Genomic DNA, 21,282 nt, shown 5'->3' on the forward strand with positions numbered 1-21,282 from the left:
AACAAATAAAGTGCACAATGGTGTATGTTATCTTTTATCTAAGGGAGGGAGAAAATATTCCTGTCTCAGCCTCCTGAGTAGCTGGGATTGCAGGCGTGAGCCACCATGCCCGGCTAATTTTTTTTTTTTTTTTTGGTGGAGATGGGGTTTCTCCATATTCATGGGGCTGGTCTCAAACTCCCAACCTCAGGTTATCTGCCTGCCTCGGCCTCCTGGGGTGCTGGGATGGGAACAGGAATTAAAAGAAATTTAAAAATGTGTAAACAAAAACTCAGTTTTATGTAAAAAACCCAATTCCCCCTGAGAAAGAGAAGAGCTGGAGTCCTTCAAAAAAAACTACTACCTGTTTTTCTATGGCTAGTGAGCCTTATCTCTCCTCCCTTCCAAGGCATTATAAAAACCCTAATCCCCTAACTGTACAACTGCAAGGTCATTAAACAAACTCAAGTTACAAAACATATTTTTCCTAAAAAAGGAAAAAATAATGTAATGCATGATTCAATTAAACAATTATCTTTGTTTCTCACTTCTATAATATGCTTCACCCTGCACAGATCTACCCCCACCCCATAAAATGCTTAAAAAATGAGTCTTTGTTCAGAACTCAGTGCTTTAAATGTTAATCCAACTGGGCCGATGCACATAAATAATTAATAATCTCCTAAACCCCATCAGTGTCTCTAATTCCTTAAAAATCCCGCTACAGGATTACAAGCGTGAGCCACTGGGGTGCTGGGATTGCAGGTGTGAGCCACCGCACCCAGCCCAATTTATTAATCAGAAAAGAATAGATCGGCCTGGTGTGGTGGCTCACGCTTGTGATGCCAAGAATTTGGACAGCCGAGCGTGGTGGATCCCTTGAGCCTAGGAGTTCCAGACCAGCCTGGGCAACATGGTGAAACCGGGTGACTTTTTTTTTGTTTTTTGTTTTTGTTTTTTTTTTGAGGCGGAGTTCTGCTCTTGTCGCCCAGGCTGGAGTGCAGTGGCATGGACTCAGCTCGCCGGTCCTCCGCCTCCTGGGTTTGGGTGGTTCTCCTGCCACAGCCTCCCTAGTGGCTGGGATTGCAGGCGTGAGCCATCGTGCTTGACTCTTTTTTTTTTTTTTTTTTTTTGGTAGAGATGGGGTTTCTCCATGTTGGTCAGGCTGGTCTCAAACTCCTGACCTCAGGTTATCTGCCCGCCTCGGCCTCCAGGGGTGCTGGGATTTCAGGCGTGAGCCACCGCGCAAGGCCCAATTTATTAATCATAAAGGAACTGATCGGCCTGGCGTGGTGACTCACGATTCTGATCCCAGGACTTTGTATGGCTGAGCGTGGGGAATCGCTTGAGCCTAGGAGTTCCAGACTGGCCTGCACAACATGGTGAAACCTGGTCTCTCTCTTTTTTTTTTTTTTGACGCAGAATTTCACTCTTGTTGCCTGGCTGGACTGCAGTGGCATGGTCTCGGCTGCCCGTGGCCTCCGCCTCCGGGTTTGGTTTGTTCTCCTGCCTCAGCCTCCCAAGTGGCTGGGATTGCAGGTGTGAGCCACTATGCCTGGCTTTTTTTTTTTTTTTTTGGTAGAGACGGAGTTTCTCCATGTTTGTCAGGCTGATCTGGAACTCCCAATCTCAGGTGATCCGCCCATCTCGGCCTCCCGGGGTGGCGCGATTCCAGGCGTGAGCCACCGTGACAGGCCCAGTTTATTAATCAGAAAGGAATAGATTGGCCTGGCGTGGTGGCTCACGCTTGTGATCCCAGCTGGGACTTTGGACGGTGGAGCGCGAAGGATCGCTTGAGCCTAGGAGTTCCAGACCCGCCTGGGCAACATGGTGAAACTGGTCTCTTTTTTTTTTTTGAAGCAGATTTTCGCTCTTGTTGCCCAGGCTGGAGTGCAGTGGCCCGGTCTCGGCTCCCCAATGCCTCCACCTCCCTGGTTTGGGTGGTTCTCCTGCCTCAGCCTCCTGAGTGTCTGGGATTGCAGGTGTGAGCCACCATGCCCAGTTAGTTTTTTATTTTTTTACTTTTTGGTAGAGACCGCGTTTCCCCATGTTGGTCGGTCTGGTCTCCAGCTCCTTACCTCAGGTGATCTGCCGGACTCCGCCTTCTGGGGTGCTGGGATTGCAGGCGTGAGTCACTGTGCCTGACCCGACACCAGGTATCTTAACGGAAAAACAAAACAAAAACCATAAAAATTAGCCGGGTCTGGTAGGCCCGGTGGGTAGTCCCAGCTACTCTGAAGGCTGATGTAGGAGGATTGCTTGAGCCAGGGAGTGGAGGTGGCAGTGAGCCATGATGGCGCTGCTGTAGTCCAGACTGGGCGGCAGAGTGGGACTGTGTCTCAGGAGAAGGGAAAGGAAAAAAAAATAACGAAAAAGTATATAAAGTTGCTGAATCAACGAACAGCTTGACAGTACATTATTGAGAGAAATAGAGGCAAAGGTTAGCAGACATCAATGTTCACTTAGTGGAACTGCAGGTGTTCCCAGACAGGAGGCTGCTACTTTTCCAAAAGAAATCCACTATTGACTAAAGAAAAAAAAAAAAAAACTTGCTTTGTTACAATATACAAATAGCTAAACTTTATATAGCCCCCTCCCTCTTCTAGCACTGCTCTAAGCCTTTTCCTGCTCTGAAATAGCTGCTATTGTTACCTCCATTGTAGAGAAAACAGATGCCAGAGGTTGTTGTGGAAGGACCACGGAAACTCTGAAATTTACCTGTAAGTTTCAGACTTAAAGGTTCTTCCTACACTGCTCCTTACGCTGCAACATTTTAGTTAACATATCTCTTAAAATACTGGTCCTTTCTATATTTGGAGGGACTCATCTTGCAGTTTGAAGTTTTCTCTTGCACTAAGCATTTGGTCATAAGCTCATTTGCATTTTATGTCAGGTTTAAGTACCTCTTTAGACATTGTTCAGTTAGGAATGTAAATATGAGCAAACAGGTATCTGATTGAAATAGATAACCTAGAAAAAAATCACTTATGAGAAAGTCAAGAAAATGTGAACTCTGGATTTGTGACTATTTTCAGAATGTATTAATTGTTTGGTATTTAATGGCATTGTGAGTATATTTATTTTTAAAAATTTCTTGTCTTCTACAGATACATATAAGGTAATTAAAAAATGATATGATGTATAGGTTTTACTTCAAAATAATTCAGAGGAAGAAGGAATGTATATAAATGAAGTGGGAATACAAATGGAACAAAACAGGATGTGGCCAGGTGCGGTGGCTCACGCCTGTAATCCCAGCACTTTGGGAGGCCGAGGTGGGTGGATCACCTGATGTCAGGAGTTCAAGACCAGCCTGGCCAACGTGGTGAAACCCCATCTCTACTAAAAATACAAAAATTAGCCGGATGTGGTGACGGGTGCCTGTAATCCCAGCTACTCCGGAGGCTGAGGCAGGAGAATCACTTGAACCTAGGAGGCAGAAGTTTCAGTAAGCCAAGATCATGCCACTGCACTCCAGCCTGGGCAACCACAACAAAAGCCCACCTTTAAAAAAAAAAATAGAAAACAAAAACTGGCCATGCCATGAATGAAAAATTGTTGATGTTGTATGTATGTAGGACAATTATATTATTTTTCTCAACTTTTTTTTTTTTTTTTTTTGAGACAGAGTCTCACTCTGTCGCCCAGGCTGGAGTGCAGTGGCGCAATCTCGGCTCACTGCAAGCTCCGCCTCCCGGGTTCACCCCATTCTCCTGCCTCAGCCTCCCGAGTAGGTGGGACTACAGGCGCCCACCACCACGCCCAGCTAATTTTTTGTATTTTTAGTAGAGACGGGGTTTCACTGTGTTAGCCAGGATGGTCTCGATCTCATGACCTCGTGATCTGCCCGCCTCGGCCTCCCAAAGTGCTGGGATTACAGGCATGAGCCACTGCGCCCGGCCTTCTCAACTTTTTTTAGGTTTGAAACTTTTTATTGAACACATGCACATGTCCCTTGATAACTGGGGCTGCTTCCCCATTATTCTCTTAGTAGCCCTTCTGATTTTCACTTCATCTTCATTCTTAGAGATTCTGGATTTTTTTTTTTTTTTGGCAAGTTCAAATATGTCTTTGCAAGGACTATCCAGCATGTCTATTTTATGAGAAAGGCTTTGCAGAGTACCTACTCAGCCATATTATCAGAAACAGAAATATTTTCCAGATTCTTGTCTTGTCCTGTTTAGGTTTTTTAAATTCCAAGAACAGTCACCTTCTTCTACCAGACACTCTGATGTTGGAAGACAAAGCATATTTTGTAAGTGGCATGATTTCTGGACTCCAGTTTAGAACAGAGCCACAGCTTTCAACAACCCAAAAATAACTTACTGTGACTCACCAAATTTAGAAAGATGGAGATTATTAAAAAAAGAAAACCTTAATTTACTATGTGACCTCTAAGTATCTGGGCTGAAAATTGTAAAGATAGAAAGGTAAATCAAAAGATATAGAGACTGTAATCATGCACTTAATGAAGCGCTAAATCAAAATATTTTGGGCATACATGAAAGAGTTTAATTTTATCACATTTTTTACTGGCACTATAGCTATTTGCAAGTACATATAAAACCACAGTGTTACATATAAACTATCAAAAAAGAACTTTTTAAGAAATGAGACTCATCTAGCAACTTTATTTAAAAGTTTATCTTCAGGGAATAATTAAGGATGGCCGTACAAAAGGATTTAGCCGTGGCGTGAGAATGTTCTCCCTGGCAAACCAATGGAAATTATTAAATGTGCAAAAGGGAACTGTTGGAATAAATTGTAATGCCTTCATATGATCGTATATTTAATCTTTTAAAATGATATTGAAGAGTTGCATAAACTGACTTAAACACACATTTGTAACACATCACTGAATAGGAGAAATATGGGCCAGCAAAGAACATAGAGTTGGTCCAATTTCTACAAAAAAAAAGAAGACTCTAATAGCATGACAGCAGGGAAGGGGGAATATGTCAATGTATGTGTGTATATGTATGTATATGCATAGCAAGTATGAACTTGAAAGGATATATATCAAATTGTTTACACAGATTACCCCAGAGAGGTAAATAACTTTGGCCTTTGGTGTTCTGTATTCCACATAATGTGAATTTTCTTTTTTTATTTAAATAGAGATGGGATCTTACCCAGGAGCAGTGGCTCACACCTGTAATCCCAGCACTTTGGGAGGGTGAGAAGGGCAGATTGTTTGAGGCCAGGAGTTCAAGACCAATCTGGCCAACACGGCAAAACTCTGTCTCCACTAAAAATTGAAAAATTAGCCAGGTGCAGTGGCTCATGCCTGTAACCCCAGGTACTCAACAGACTGAGGCATGAGAATTGCTTGAACCAGGAGGCAGAGGTTGCAGTGAGCCGAGATCGCACCACTGCACTCCAGCCTGGACAACAGACCAAGACTCTGTCAAAAAACAAAACAAAACAACAACCACAACAACAAAACAGCAATAAAGAGAAAACCTAATGGACAGGAGCGATGTCTCATGCCTGGAATCCCAGTGCTTTGGGAGGCCAATATGGGAGAATCACTTGAGGCCAGGAGTTCAAGACCAGCATGGGCAACATACTAAGACCTTTTCTCTACAAAAAAATTTAAAAATTAGCCAGGCATAGTAGTGCATGCTTATACTCCCAGCTAGCTGGGAGGCTGAGGTGGGAGGATCACTTGAGCCTGAGAGTTAGAGGTTGCAGTAAGCTGTGATCACACCACCAGAGAGCCACGACCCCATCCCCGCCTCCTTCCTCTGTCCTATGCTGCAATAAATGTTTCCCACCCACAAATAATTATTAGAGCCTCCTCCCATGTGCCAGCTCCAACCACTGCTAGGTATGATACAGGGGCATCCCTACCCTCTGGAATATACAAAATGTTACACAGACACAGTATGTACACCGGGGAAGGGGGGCCACCCCAGCAGCCCATGCCCTCGCTGGTCCACAGTTAGCCCCACTTTCCTGCCTCAGCTATCTCTCTGAATAAGAAGATTGGAGCCCCCCTGAGGGAAAAGTGGCTATGGTGAGAGTAAGGGGGCCATCAGGCTTCCTCCAAACAAACCAACTCCACCAGCCTCTGGCTCTTAAATAACAATCATCATCATCCAGAAATTTAGGGACTCAGCCCTGGTCAAGGTGGCAAAGGGTCTGTTTGTCTTTCCCCATTAGACAGAGGTCTTGTCCTGCTACCCTAATTGTAAAGGGGTGCCTGGGAAGGGGTGGTAGGGACATGGTGGCGGTGGAGACTCCAGCCCCACTTCTCCAGGCTTTGCTGACAGGGGCCTGCTTTTAATTTTTATTTTTATTCCGTGACTTTTTAAAAAAATCCCGTAACTTCTTTTCCATAACCTTTTTTTGTAACTTTTCATAAAACTTTTTTCTACTTTTTTCCCACAAGTTGTTTTGCCACAACTTTTTTACATTGTTTATCCCATAACTTTTTCACCCCACAACTTTTTTAATCCCATAACTTTTTTATTTTGTGTTCTTTTAATAAACACTTGCATAGTTATATTACAATTTTGTAAAAATGAAACACATTATCTCATGGCAAGCATGCCCAGCATTTGCACAGTATCAATACCTTTAATACTATAGTTTTCAGGAAACGCAAAATAAAATTTTAAGGCAAAAACAACACTTTGAAACAATTTAATAATTTATTACATTACAGTAGCATCACACCAGCAGTCAATAATGCCACTCTAGGGAAAAAATCTTTCAGTATTTCCATTACACATTCTGTTTACAAGAATTCATAAATTAGTAAAATTCATTCTAAGAAAACTTGGCAAATAAAGCTTTGGACTGGAATTGGCATTTCTTTCTCTGCTTTTCCTTCCCACCGTCTCTTTTTCTTATACTACAGTATTCATATTTTAAAATGTTTTAACTTATTTCAGAACATTAAGATAGCAGTTACATTTTTTAATAGTTATATTATTTTAAAATAACTCTTCAAGATAAAGTTTTAGAGAAACTATATTATGGATAGGACTGATTTACATTTTCAAATTTTCTAAAATTCAGCTTTGGGTTTACAGCTGATATTTTTTCATTTCTGGAAAATCTATCAGGTTTAATCAAATACTTTTAAAATAATTATTACATACTGCAGTCTTTAAATAGGTGTTTTGATTTTCCTACAGAAACTAAAATGTATTCAGTGCAACTCACATTTTAAAATTCTATGTTTCTGATGAACTCTTAACCATCCAATGTTGCCTTCTAAGCAAACTGAGAGCTGCCTTACACTGAATGAGGAAGAGCACAAATACTCGGCTGAATGAGGTATCGCAAAAGACGGCATGCACTTTGAAGAAAGACTTAAGTTATTCTCATACAATTTCCATTCTTTTTAGCTTTTTCTTAAATATATGACAAATACCTACACAAAGAGTGGTATTTCAGTCAATATAGTAAATTTATTTTCCAGACTGACCTTCAGTTTAAATATGCCAGTGTGTGATTTAATCCATAGGCACCTGATGAACACATTATTGTCAGATTGGTTACAGATGCTAAAAGCTATCTGAAGGTCATTCCTAGTCACTGATATTTATCACGGTAAAAGTGAAGTGATTTCAAAGATAAAAGTACCTTTGAAATAATTTATCAATGTATTAGATAAACCCAGTTTCAGAATGATAAAAGAAAAAACGTTAGACCAAATAATGTGGCTAATTAACAGCGGTCTGATTTCTAGCCCGAGGGTTTAAAATGCTCTTAAAGTAACTGTCTTTAAACTGAACTCAAAGAATGCAAAAGCGGCAAGTTCAGAAAATAAAAGGCAAGAACAGGACTTTAAGTGCATTTTAAACCCACGGGCTAGAAATTGTACCACTCTTAATTAGCCGCATTATTTGGTCTAACATTTTTTCTTTATCATTCTGAAACTGGGTTTATCTAATACATTGATACATTCATAAAATTTGGAAGAGTCAGTTGAAGTCACAAGGACCGAATATTTGCCCTCGTTCAGTGAATGCCGGCAAATCTGTTATTCCATTGGTTAAATCATATTGTTGCTCTCCTGTTAATGTCATAGAAGTATCAGGAGGATGCCAAACGCTAAATCTGGAGATGGTCTAGTAACTAGAAATCCCCACCCCAGGGAGAACACATACATATCTCCCTACCTCCTAATAATGTGATGTGTTCTGGAACACAGACATTAGAACTTCATGAAGTTTGAACTGTTGAGTCTTTCCCAAGCATCATCAAGTTTTGATTTAGGCAATATATGACTGAAATGCATTCATTCATCACGCATAGGCACAGTCACATAAATATTGCACAAAACATGTCCCTAACTGAAACCGAGAGGTACAGAAACATATTTCACTCTTTGTAAAGAAGTTTGTGAGAAAATATAACTGTGTGATTGTATAGACACGTTTCCTGATAATACATCGACGTTCACAAACAGTAGATTGCACTGCAGTTTGTAAACATTTTAAGTTTCATAAACCTCCTTGATTTTCAAAGATAGTATAATACTGTCTACTAAAATTCCTTTTTGTTTCAACTAAGTACTCTCACACGTATTAGTTTATAATAATGTTTCTTATTATTTTTTAAAGTGTTTTCCATTCAAAAAGAAGTAAATTCCTATGTCAGAGTAACCAAGGTGGTTGAAGAATAGGTATTAGCCAGAGAGGTCTAGATGGTAAAATCAGTCTTCAAGCCTGAAAGAAGCTCCGTGAACAGAGAGGAATGCCAGGCGTCACACAGCTTTCCTTCACTCTAATTCATTCTTGGCTAGAGCCTGTATGCCTGTTCCAGGGACATTTGAACTCGTAAAGGATTTCTTATGATCTTCACTAAATACATTAAGAAGAATGCCAACCAGTGCCCTTTTGTGTACTGAGGCATGTAGTCATGTGATTTAAACAGGTAACATGAACTCTGACTTTAAAACGTATTATAGATACAAATGCTCTAAGCTAGGAAAGGTTTTCCACATCCACAGTCAATGATGGGAACCTTTCATTCCTCAGAAATCATCCTTTTTTAGGTCTTCGAAAAAGAGTACAACTGCTGCAGCTCATGATGCAGTATCTTCATGAGCCCAGAGCACATACAAATCCTAAGGGAACCACCATAATACAGCGCTAATTCTTGGCACCGGGACAGATGAAACACACTCTATCCTGCACATACCTGCCAGAGCAGGCCACTTTCCTCTTCTGTGAGATTTAAAAAGCTCCCCCAAAAGGTTATGACTCCCATCACCAATACACAGAAAATGGAGGAAAGGCTGTTTCCAGTTCTCGGCCTTTGAACAGCTCTAAATGTCAGTACTCATAGTGACATATTACAAAGTAATAAACAGTGCACACTTGGGGGCAGACCACATATTGAGCTAATGAAGAGCTCACTGTGATTTAGATCAAACACTAGCAGAACATAGGCAAATTTTATCTGAATTCTGTAATGAATATACATGCTGCAATAACATTAAAAAAGCATGGCAGCCTATTCCAAACCAATGAGAACAGTTTTGTGCAAAGAGTGGGTCTTTGCGTGTTTGAACTCCCACCACATAAGGGCAAACTTGATATGCATGCTAATGACCTACAATTATGAAATTAAAAGAGAAAAATACTAAAGGATGCCAGAGTGAACATCAGTGAAAGCCACAGAGACCCACTCTCTTTTAACATTTTACAAATAAACTTAAACTATAAAATAGAAACACAAATAATCATGAGTGGCTCTAACATTCAAATGAACTAAATGAATTGTGTCGGAGATTAACCCCATAACTTGGTTTCTTATTTAAAAATTTCTTGGCCAGCTCTTTGATGATGATGATGTTTATCTCCTTCTTCTCGGCAGCCAAGCCCAGCAAAAGAATGGAAGACAGCCATTGCTGCCCAAGCCTGGGTGCTCCTGGTGGTCCTGCACGATCGGCTGTGCAGTAGGGTTGTCACAGGGAGGACCCTCCCTGGCCTCTCCTTGCGCAGAGGAGGTGAGGCTCACCTCACAAAGATCTTTGGAGAGAGGGAGGCAGGGATCTGAGCACAGTGGGAGCCCCCCTCTTCCTGCCTGCCCACCCCGCCTGAGGGCTCTACTCACCACCATGCTTGTCTGCAGCCCCAAGCTCCTGGGGGGCTGGGGCTCCTGGACCGGGCTCATCAGCAGGGTTCTGGGCAGCGGCCAGGAATTTTCTGTGCCCATTGTTGTCGTCGCCACAGGCCCCAATACCATCTGCTGCAGCTCCAGCAGCTTCACCTGGAGGGAGGGGTGCTCAGCTGTCATGCCACTGCCTGCGCCCACCCTCACACCCGCACCCCCACAGAGATGTTGCACACCCTACCTTCATCTCCTCCCTGTCCTGGGCCAGCCTCATGATCTCCTCCTCCCAGTGCCACATCTTTGGCATGGCCCCCTGGCTCTGTTAAAAGGTGATGGGTTTTCCTGCGGGAGGACAGGGCTCAGACACTGGGGCCCCTCTGACGGCCCTGCAGCTCCCCCTGCCATGCCCTGGCCTCCCACTCACTGATGGCATCTCTCTCGCCAGTACTGGATGGATCGTATTTCTTGTTTCTTCACCAGCTCACTCAGGTCTGCCTTCTCCTCCAGGTGGTCCATAAAGCTGCTCTGGAGCCAAAATATTGTGGTCACATCTCGGCAGTGACCTGCCCTCAGGTGGCGTTTTCAAGTCATGGAGAAGGCGGAGGGGAGTCCTGGCGTGGGCCAGCTTCTCCATGAGTTCCTGCAGGACCCGGTGGGTCTCCCCACTCACAGACTCGCCCCCAGTCCCTGGGGCTGGGACCACTGCCTCTGGCTCCTTCTGGGCCGAGGCCACCGGGTGAGCCAGGTGCTGGCAGCACACCCTCTGCTCTTTCACCTGCTCTCGTAACCCTGCCTGCTCCTCCTGGGCACTGGCTCCAGTGGACTTGAAAAATGCCACCTGAGGGCAAGATGTGAGCATTCTTGTAGGGGCATACACAGAAGAAATGGGGCAGAGAGTTGGAGCGCAGCCCCTTCCCTTGGGGCCTCAGAGAGTGCACCTGTTGGTCACAGGTGAAATGGTGTCTGACCACTGGCTCTCGGAAGGGGTGAAGGTCCAGAGAAATCAGAAGGCAGGGAATCTAAGAGCATAAAGGGGTCTTGGAGGGACCACAGAGGAAGGTGGCAAAGTGGGTGCAGGGGGAGTCAGGCTCACCGTGGCCTCCCCGCTCTCCAGGTCCTCTGGGACGCTCGGCATGGGCTGAGGTTCTCCTCCATCTCCTGTGGGGGGTGGCCAGAGGGGTCCTCAGACAACCCAACAAGGGAGGTACCATGGGCCCACCTCTACCTCCACCCTCACTGTGTAACCCTGAGCCAGCCCCTCCCCAGAGAGGAATGAGCTGCTGTTCTTTATTTTTACTTTTAAGAATCAAAATCTTCCTATTCCGCCCAGGCACACTCCCACTACTGGTCGATGTGGGAGTTCTGACCTGCTCCCTTTCTGACCTGGGCCAGTTCAGCCATCCTTAGGCAACTTGGTGGCCCCCTGCTCACAGGAGGTCACCACACTGATGCCAGACTTAGTGCAGGCACCCGGTCGGCATAGTGACCAGCTGTTCTAAAGGTCTCTTCCAACTCCTCAATCCTATGCTGCTAACAGTCCCCCCTTCCTCCTGGGGCTCTCTCCTCTTCCTCTGAGCGGTCTCCCGTACCTTCCCCAGGGAGAGCCATGAGGCCCAACTGGGCTGTTAGCTGCTGGTTCTGCTTGCTGGCAGCTTCCAGGCGCTCCTAAGGGGCCAGGAAAGAGTGAGAAGGGATGGAGTTTGCCAGGTCGTCCCCCTCACCGCCCCATCCTTGCAGCTCCCTCCCCTGGGTCTCCTGCAACTTTTGGCGGGCCATCTTGGCCACCGCTTTGCCCCAAGCTTCCTGCTGCTGCAGCTGGTTCATTAGCTGGGTCTGCTGCAGTCACTGCCTGTGCAGCACCTCCTTCTCAGAGGTCAGCTGCTGATAGGTGGCCACCTGCTGCTGATAGGTGGCCACGTACTGCTGCAGGTGGCCCAGGTAAAGGTCTGGCTGCTGCTGCAGACTCTGAGCCTCTTGGCTCTTCAGCTCCACCTGCAGGAAGACCCTGGGTGTGCGGGCACGTGGTGGCTGGTTTCCAGATTCTGGGCCCATTAATAGGGTAGCGAGGGCACTGTGGGGGCTCTGTCGGCTGCCCAGGCCCCTGTCTCCTTACTCCAGGCCTAAGTGACTGCCTCGCTTTCCTAGAACCCCATGCCTCCTTCCCCAGCCTCAAATCTCATACCCTCTTCTCATTTAATCCTCAGCACCTCTGTAAGGAAAATGCTGACTTCCTTTTGAAATTAAAGAAACAGAGACTTAGAGATGCAAAGTACTTGAATGGTGACCAGTGGAACGGAGGCTGGAATCCAGTTTTAATGTAAGGAGTCTTTCTGTTTTGTTTTGAGACAAGAGTGTCACTCTGTGGCCCAGGCTGGAGTGCAGTGATGCAATCTCAGCTCACTGCAACCTCCACCTCCTGGGTTGAAGCAATTCTCGTGCCTCAGCCTCCTGAGTAGGTGAAATTACAGGCACGTCCACCATGCCCCGCTAATTTTTTTTTTTTTTTTGTAATTTTAGTAGAGATGAGGTTTTACCACATTGGCCAGGCTGTTCTCAAACCCCCAACCTCAAGTGATTCTCCTGCCTCAGCCTCCCAAAGTGCTGGGATTATAGGCATGAGCCACTGCGCCTGGCATAAGGAGCCTGTTATACCACTGTCTCTTACCCTGTGACTGGGGGGCTCCATGCCTCTAGCTGGGATGATGATGTCCAGACCTGGGAGGATCCCAGGGCTACCCACCTCTAAAAGTCAGAGGGTGGGAAGCAAGAAACAGCCACAGGAATGCCCTGGGGGGGTGCTGTGGTCACCAGCCCCCAGGCTGGAGCTGCCTCTGGCCTGGCACCTCCCCTCCCCAGAGGCTAGTGCCCGCCTCCCAGCCCTTCTTGGATGGGGTGGAGGTTTCCGTCTCCTTCACCTCATCCAGCTTCTCCTGTAGCTCCTTTACTTGCTGCTCCAAATGCAGGGTGCTCTTGTTCTCATTGTTCAGGACAGAGAAAAGGAATCAGCAACCACCCACTGCAGCTGGAGACCCCAGAACTTGGTGTCTGCCTCCCATGGCACGAGGAAGGGTGGAGACAGGTTAGAAAAATCATCCCCTCTCTCCCACAGCCACCTGGTTCACAGGTGCCTTTAGAAGTAACATTTCACGTGAGGGCTACACTGCCTGGTTTTAGAGGTGGGGAAACAAAGGCCCGGAGGGCTAGGGAGGAGGGCAGGCTCCCCAGCTGGGGCAACGCACCAGCTCCTCGAAGACGCTCTGTGGCTTGGCCAGCTGCTGAAGCCTCTCCTGCTGTTCCTGGAGCCTCTCCTCCTGCTTCTGAAGCCTCTCTTCTTGGACCCGGTTCAGGAGACTTATGCGCTGATTCTTTTCGACCTGGGCCTGGAGCTTTCCTGCCACTCTCTCGAGTTGCTTCCTCAGGTGCTGCAGCTCCACCTCAGAGGGCACTGCTGGGGGCTCCGGGGGCAGGGGTTCAGCTGAGAAAGGAAGCAGACAATAAGGGCCTCCGGATTCTCAAACAAAACAAAACAAAACAAAACAAAAACCCTCCTCTTGGTGCACAGCTCCTCTCAGGCTCCCCAAACTTGGCCTTGCTGCTAATGATTCCTTGCACCTGGATGGTAGCCTGTCTTCAAAGCCACTTTCAGATAGAGAGAACTGTGGGTGGCTGACAATGGGCCCCCTTTGCTGATAGGGACACTGAGGCTCATAGAGATGACGACTTGCTGTCTCCTGGCACAGACCTCTTTCCCTCTGCCTCCCTCTCCCTTCCATCCACCCACCTCCCTAGGGCATTCTAAGCCACCCCCACAGCCCTCTGATGCCAGTCCTGCTCCCAGGTCATGCCAGCCCCATCTTACCCATCTGATTTTTGAGTTTGGACTGCAGCTCCACTACCCGATGCGTATAGTGATTTTTTGACTTTTTCAAGGTGTCAATCTGCCCAAAGCACAGAGGGAAAGGGCCCTGGAGAGAGGGGCTGGTGGCTGGGCAGGCTCCCATCTCCCTCTCTGCCCCCACCCCCACAAAGCCCAGACCCATGACCACCTCTGGCCGTACTATTCTCATTTTACAGATGCCCAGAAAGATCTAGTGACCTATCTAAGGTGGGGTGGCTGAAGGGTCAGATCTCACCTCCTGCGACATTTTGCTCATCCTCTGCTGCCACCGGGCCCTCTCTCCTTCTATTTGGCAAGCATATTGATCTCGTTCTAATTGGACTTGGGTCTGCAACTCCTTCAACTGCAAGAATGGGCACAGAAGTTAGGAAGGGCTGTCACTGGTCCTCACCTGCTCCTGGCCACCTGGGGTCATCTTCCTTCCACATCCCTCCCTCTGCAAAACCTCACCCGTGTTAGCTGTGTTTTCAGCCGTGCCTTCTCCTCTGTGGATTTCTTTAACCGCCACCAGCTAAGTTCTCTACTGCGGCTCGAGAACTGGATGGTGAAGAGTGAGAAGTTTCGATCTGGGGAGCCCGGGATATTCCACAGAGTGCCCCTTAAAAGGGCCAGGGCTAGGCTCAATAAACAACTCGGTCAGTAAAGATCAAGGCATTTCCAAGCCCATAGTCTGGTTTTTAAAAGAACTCAGAAAAGTTGGAAGGGACAGGGAAAGAGATTGAATTTACAGCTGGCTAACAGAGGCCCAGAGAGATCAGATAATATTGCTATTGTTACTACTATTATTATGACCACTGTTTGAACCTTTATGGAGTGCTTCAACAGGTACCATGCTAGTGATCCCATTTAATCCTCACAACCACCATAGGAGACAGTTACTATGATTACCTCTATTGTGTATTTGAAAAAACATGGAGTATTTGAGGTTAAGTGCTTGCCTAAGATCAATTAGGCAGAGCTGGGATTTGAACACCCAGGTCTATCTGATTCTCTAAGCCCATTTTTCTTGCTGGGGGTGGGGGCACAGATAAGAAGGGGAAAATTAATCTTTATGTGCACTGTTTGAAACGATGATACATTCGCATAGTCCAAAACTCAGAAAGTACAGAAAGGAAGTATCTCCCAGCCACCCTGTTGCTGTCTCCTGAATTTTTTATGAACACTCTCAGGCATGTTTTATGTCTATTATCATAGTATGTACACAAACATGCACACACACACACATTTCCCCTCTCTACAGAAATGGTAACATATTAAAGGTACTCTTCTGTACCTTCACAGTACGAGTACCCAATACCCCACCCAGGACCTGGCCAAGACCACAGCCAGGTAAGGGCAGGGCAGGCACTTGGCCTCCAAGCTCTGTGTCCAGTGCTCACTCCCCACAGTGCCCCCCAACTCACCCACAGCAGCTGACTCAGCCCCATGCTGCCTCTAACAACCATAAACAAAAGCAGCGAGAAATGGCCATGCTGCCTTCTGGGCAGGACACTCCATCCTGCAGAAGGGACCTTTAGGCTCACTCCTCCATCTGTGAAGCCGGGCACCCAGAGGACAGGGCAAGTGGTTGAACTCACACTGATATCCTTCTTCTGTTTGGTGGCGACAGCAGAGAGAGCCTGCTCCAACTCTCCTATGCACTGCGATGAACATTCCAGGTGGCCTGCCAGATCCTTGGACTCTTCTGCAATGAGAGAGTTGAGATGGGGCCCAAAGGACTCCCCCTGAAGACCTGTCAAAGTGCCAGGTTGAAGGATGAAAGGGTGTCCAGATTCCTACCTTCAAAGTGTCTGAGAACACCTTTTGTGTGACACAGGTCCGTGTGGAGCTCATTTTTCTCTGTGTTCAATATCGTGATTTGAACCTTTGGGAGAAAAATCAAGCAAGTGCTGAAAGAGAAGGAAAGAAACATTCTCGGGAGGACAGGAGGAAACTTCACACCTTCCACTCACTTTTAGCCTCCATTCGGCCTGGTGTCTCTTCTTGTTTTCTTTCTTTTCCTATAGGAAGAGGAAGACAGAGCTCTTACCAGGGGAAGGCAGAGATGGCACAGCAAGAGACATGCCCCCAGAATGCCACCAATGCCCCAGGACAGGCCCACCCATGGGACCAGGTTATGAGAGGCCCTGTGGGGATGGGGTGGAATGTGAGGAGTGAGCCTTCTTCCCCAGGCTGGGAGTGGGTGAGATGAGACTGAGGCCTCTATGTCTGAGTGCCCCCCAAACCCAGCAGTCATGTCTCGAGGAAAGGAAATCACGTTACTTCTTCCAGTTGATGTTCCAGGTCTTTATTCTGTTGTTTCTGTGGGGAGAGTCAAATGAAGGTGATGGAGGGTGGCCCCTCAACTCTATTCCCCAGACCAGGAAGCGGTAGGCAGGGGCCAGGAATGGATTTTAAAGGCAAAGTTCTCAGACATAATGGGAACATGAACCGGTAAACTCTTCTCAAGCTCCCAAGGACAGAGGATTTGGGTCTTTGTTGGTTTTTGCCCACAGCCACAGAACTCAAAGTCTGAATCAGGACTCTCTTGAGAGGACAGTAACATAAACCCCTAGAGATGGAGTTTGAGAAAGGCCCCTCCTTCTGGCAGCTTGTGATTTAGAAAAGTGGTTCATTCAATAAATATTTACTGAGCACGTATGGGCCAGGTATGGTTCTTCACAGCAGATATAGGATGGAAAAGGACAGACAGAGCCCTTGGCCCTGAGGTTTCCATTCTAGGGGGCCTTTAAATCTCGGACTCTCAGAGCTAACAGAGACCTTTGATACTCACTACCTCCTCTGGAAACACAAGCCCAAAAAGGAGAGGTGGCTTGTCCAGAATCGAAGATCAAATTAGGGACTGAGTCACAGCAGAAATACAGGGCCCCTGACAACCAGTCAGGGTAGCAATTCCCCGAGAGGCAACAACCCCAGGGCGTGTGTAGCAAGGACTTGAGCAGGGATGTCTGGAGAGGAGAGAGTTGGCAAAGAGGGCAGCAAAAGAAAAGCCACGCTGCATGCTCTGGGGTCCCTCCAGGTGAGGCCTGGGCACCCCAGCTCCCTATTTACCCTTGGCACCAGGGGCCCCCAGCTCTTTCTTCAGGGCCCTAAGGGGAAACCAGCCCAGGATTGGCAGCATGGAATCAGGGGACCCCACTGAACTCTTACCAAAGATTCGATGGTGTTCTTCAGTTCATTGACTTTTACGGACCTTGAATCCCAGACTACTGCCGGTTCTCGGCACGGGCTCTGAGGCGCATGCAGAGAGGAGGAGGTGGAGCAGGAGTTTGGGGAGAGGTAGAGAGAATAATCATTAGGGCTGGGGTGTGTGGGCTGTCTCAGCTGGCAGAGGAGTACCCAGTCCCCTCTGTGTGAGGAGGTTGGAGGGCTGGCCTGCAGGGTCACTGCACCTCCACCCAGAGCCTCTTACCTCCAGATCCTTCAGGGTAGCCGATGATGTAGGGCCCTCTCCGTGGAAAGCTGTTGCTGACTACAAGAGATGAGAGTGCATATGGAGATGTTCTGTCCCCCTCAGTGTCTGAGCCCTCTGACTTCCTTTCTTCCCCATCAACTGGCAACATTTTCTTTTCTGCCTATCTTGGACCTTTGTCCCATAACTCTGTGCCAACTTCTCTCATGGTTCTTATCTCCCCACCATCCCACCCTGGGGCCATTTCAATGACTCCTGATGGCAAGTGACTCTTCTCATTGTCCTGGCTTCCCCTTGAGACTGGGGATGAGGAAAATCAAACAGCAATGCTGGGTGTCCTGGGTGTTTACAGCAGGCCATGTACTATGTACTAGGGATTAACATAAAAACAACAATAACAAATCTCATTTAAACTTCACAAATGGAAGTCAAACAATACCACCTCTGTTATACAGATGTAAAAAGAGAGGCCCAAAGAGCTCAAGCAACTTGCCATAAATCATATCCCTCCCAGACGGAGAGGCGGAGAGGCAGGATTCAAACCCAGAATTCCTTTTTTTTTTTTTTTTTTTTTGAGACAGAGTCTCGCTCTGTCTCCCAGGCTGGAGTGCAGTGGCACAATCTCGGCTCACTGCAAGCTCTGCCTCCCAGGTTCACGCCATTCTCCTGCCTCAGCCTCCCGAGTAGCTGGAACTACAGGCGCCCGCCACCATGCCTGGCAAATTTCTTTGTATTTTTTAGTAGAGACGGGGTTTCACCATGTTAGCCAGGATGGTCTCAATCTCCTGACCTCGTGATCTGCCTGCCTCGGTCTCCCAAAGTGCTGGGATTACAGGCGTGAGCCACCACACCCGGCCAAACCCAGGATTCTTAACCAGTACCCAACAGTCCATCCACAATTTTAACAATTACCCTCTACTGCCCCTTGGGCCCCCTGTCCCCAGGAGCCTGGCCAGCCAAGACTCACATCCCCAGGTGACTGGCAACCACCAAAAGTGGCTGTCTCAGGGATACTGCCATTTGTTTTCCTGTTCCTCTTCTCTCCTGCTGTAACTCTACGGCTCTTTCTCTGCCAATATTCTTTAAACTGTGGGAAAGAAGAGCAGTAATACTCATGAGAACTGTCAGCCCCTACAGCCACATCCTCCTTTACAGTTTTTACAAAATACTCTTATACACCATCTGATGTAATGACACCAACAACAGTACAAGGTGTTGTCACAATCATTTAGTGACTGAGAGGGACTGATATCATGGCTAGAAAAAAGAAAAAGGCGATACTGGGACTTTGAAACTCAGTCTTCTGACTCCAAGCTCTGAGGTTTTGCCAAGAATCAGCAGCTGCCAGGGGCCAAAACCAGAGGCAGAGGTAGAAAAGTAAACATTAAGTAGGCAGGAACTGTATGCCATGTGGTTTAGAGTCAGACATTCTCACACGTCTGTTAGTGTGAAGAAGTGCACCAGTACCTCTCAAACTTTTATATCAATGTGTCCTCATGGCAGAAGGCAGCCTTTTTGTTAAATCTGGGAATTTAGCAGAAAGAGGACAAACCAAGTCTCATTTCAGAGAGAAGTCTGGTATACTCTTAGAAACCTATGTGACTGTCATCCCTAAGTACATTCATGTTTTTTCTCTTGATCTCAAGAGAATCAAGGGAAACTGATGCTTCAGAAAGATGTCCCACATTTATCCTGTGGCACTCAAAGTACCCAAGGTGGAGATAATATGAGCAAGATTCAAGCTGTCAAGTTCAGTTTCCCAAGATCTATTCCACAGAAGATGAGCAAATCTCACTTCAGAGACCACTGACTGAAGGGCAGTCTGGTCCCAGAACCATGGAGAATTGGAATATGAGATAGAGAACTGAGAAAACAATGTTGAAATATCTCTGGAAAGTAGAAGCCTGGGAGAAAACCAAACCAAACCAATTCTCCCATTGCCACCCAGAGACACTGTGAACCTTTTGAGCTCATGGGGGAAGTGTAGGCTTTTCCCACTGTCAATGTCTATGTTAAGGGAGTGAGGCAGCCTGAAACCTCTTGCTCCTAGGTCCCATCATCTCCATTCCCTTTGCAGCTGGAAATTTGTGCTGTGACCAGAGGAATCAGAAATGGGGTGACAACGCTTAGGGGACTGGGTCATAAGATCAAAGGCTGGTCTTGCAGTAACGACAGTTCCTAGGTGGATTGTGACATCACTACATTCCACTCCTCCTGGTCGGGGGGAGGGACCACATCAGCACAATGTCCGAGTTGCTGCTCCACAATGGGGGAGGGAAACACAGGGTTGGGACCCAGCTCCTTGGAGATGCCAGCGCAAAGAGCCCAGGGAGGTCCACCTTGAGGCAGCAGGAGGGGAGGGCAGAGTCTGCAGCAGGGAGCGCCAGGCGTCACCAGCCCAAAGTCCCCCAGGGATGCCTGGCGCGGGCGGGGCCTGGGGCTGGGGGACCGAGGTCCTTGGAGACGCGAGCCCAAAGAGACCAGGGAGGTCGAGTTTGGGGCGGCAGGAGGTGAGGGCCCAGTAATGGAGCGGGAATCCCCAGGAGTCACCCACCCGAAGTCACCCTGGGGTGACTGACGAGGGCAGGGACTGGGCTGCTTGCTTAAGGGGCAGGGCTGACTGACAAGACTTTGGTGGGTGGAGCCCAGAGGCGCCAGGGTTGGGGGCCCAGTCCGGTGTGCCTCAGGAGTGGTATGGACTCTGGCAGTGGTCTTGTCATCGGAGGGGATCTGTGGCTGGGTTGGGGGGTGATGACCTGGTGCATTTTTACCTTTGTCTTGGCTACAGCCAATTTGCTCTGTCGAGTTTCTTCTGCCATCATGGGGTGGGTAGGGAGGCAGGGTTGGGGCCACGTCAGCGAAATCCCAGCGAGCACTAATCAGTGCTTCCAGTCGCCTACCAGGCAGCTGTGTGACTGAGCCAGAGGAGGCATAACCAGGGCCCCAGTAGAATGCAGAATAGGGGTGTGGCCTTAATGCTCCAAGCCCATTGGTCAATGACAAAGATGAAAGGGAAAGGGGGGGTGTGGCTGGGCCCCAGTGTGTCCAGAGGGACCTGTGGCTCACAAGGAAAGCTGCCCATGCAACCGCTGCCCTGCCCACTCTGGGAGAGGGGAGGGGCCAGCTTTTGCTTTAAAATTTTTAAAAATGTTATGTGTGTATACTTTATATATATATATGTGTGTTTCTGTGTATGTGTATCTATGTGTTCCTCCAGAGCTGTCTTCATTACCCAGCTTCTATGCAAGGTCTATGATTTTGGCCTATATTTTTCATCTTCAAATACAGTAAAAAAATTACCAGTACTACCTTAACTGAGATACAGATCCTATAAAAATGGAAAATCCATAGCATGCTTGATCATTAATGAAGCAGACTATATTATCCAACATTCCAATAAGATAAAATAATCACAATGATTCTCTTTGGTGGAAAAACGTTTATCTTATTCTCCTATGTTATTGTTAAGATTTTTTTTCTTAAACAAGAAACATGTCTAATATCTGTAGAAACACAAAGCTTTGGGGGTGGGTGCAGTGGCTCACGCCTGTAATCCCAGCACTTTGGGAGCCCAAGGCGGGTGGATGACCTGAGGTCAGGAGTTCGAGACCAGCCTGGCCAACAGGGTGAAACCCCATCTCTACTAAAAATACAAAAACTAGCCAGGCGTGGTGGTGGGTGCCTGTAATCCCAGCTATCGGGAGGCTGAGGCAGGAGAATCACTTGAACCCGGGAGATGGAGGTTGCAGTGAGCCAAGCTCACACCACTGCACTCCAGCCTGGGTGACAGAGCGAGACGCCATCTCAAAAGAAATAAAATAAAATACAAAGTAAATTTTAAAAGTTTTCAATTTAATAAGCACTCAAAGCTCTTTACCAATTTAAAACAAATACAAGGTCCATTTTTCTAGAATCA

General features: G+C 47.1%; 1 protein-coding gene and 1 pseudogene across 1 annotated transcript; both read right to left on the reverse strand.

Annotated features, from left to right (window-relative positions):
• Nucleotides 1-6,429: 6,429 nt before the first annotated feature.
• LOC100599810 (golgin subfamily A member 8S-like) lies at nt 6,430-18,537 on the reverse strand (the record flags this gene model as incomplete). Its single annotated transcript, XM_030814368.1, has 17 exons — nt 6,430-9,971; nt 10,057-10,212; nt 10,298-10,398; nt 10,481-10,581; nt 11,150-11,214; nt 11,646-11,721; nt 13,296-13,531; nt 13,916-13,994; nt 14,190-14,297; nt 14,405-14,491; nt 15,532-15,638; nt 15,734-15,818; nt 15,907-15,954; nt 16,217-16,255; nt 17,105-17,185; nt 17,367-17,426; nt 18,334-18,537. Coding segments are annotated over 17 exons (1,809 nt in total), but the record flags the coding sequence as incomplete, so codon positions are not given.
• Nucleotides 18,459-20,086, reverse strand: LOC115835493 (annotated as a pseudogene).
• Nucleotides 20,087-21,282: the final 1,196 nt, after the last annotated feature.

This window comes from Nomascus leucogenys, chromosome 6 (genome assembly GCF_006542625.1).
Source record: "Nomascus leucogenys isolate Asia chromosome 6, Asia_NLE_v1, whole genome shotgun sequence".
In the NCBI taxonomy this organism is placed as follows: domain Eukaryota; kingdom Metazoa; phylum Chordata; class Mammalia; order Primates; family Hylobatidae; genus Nomascus; species Nomascus leucogenys.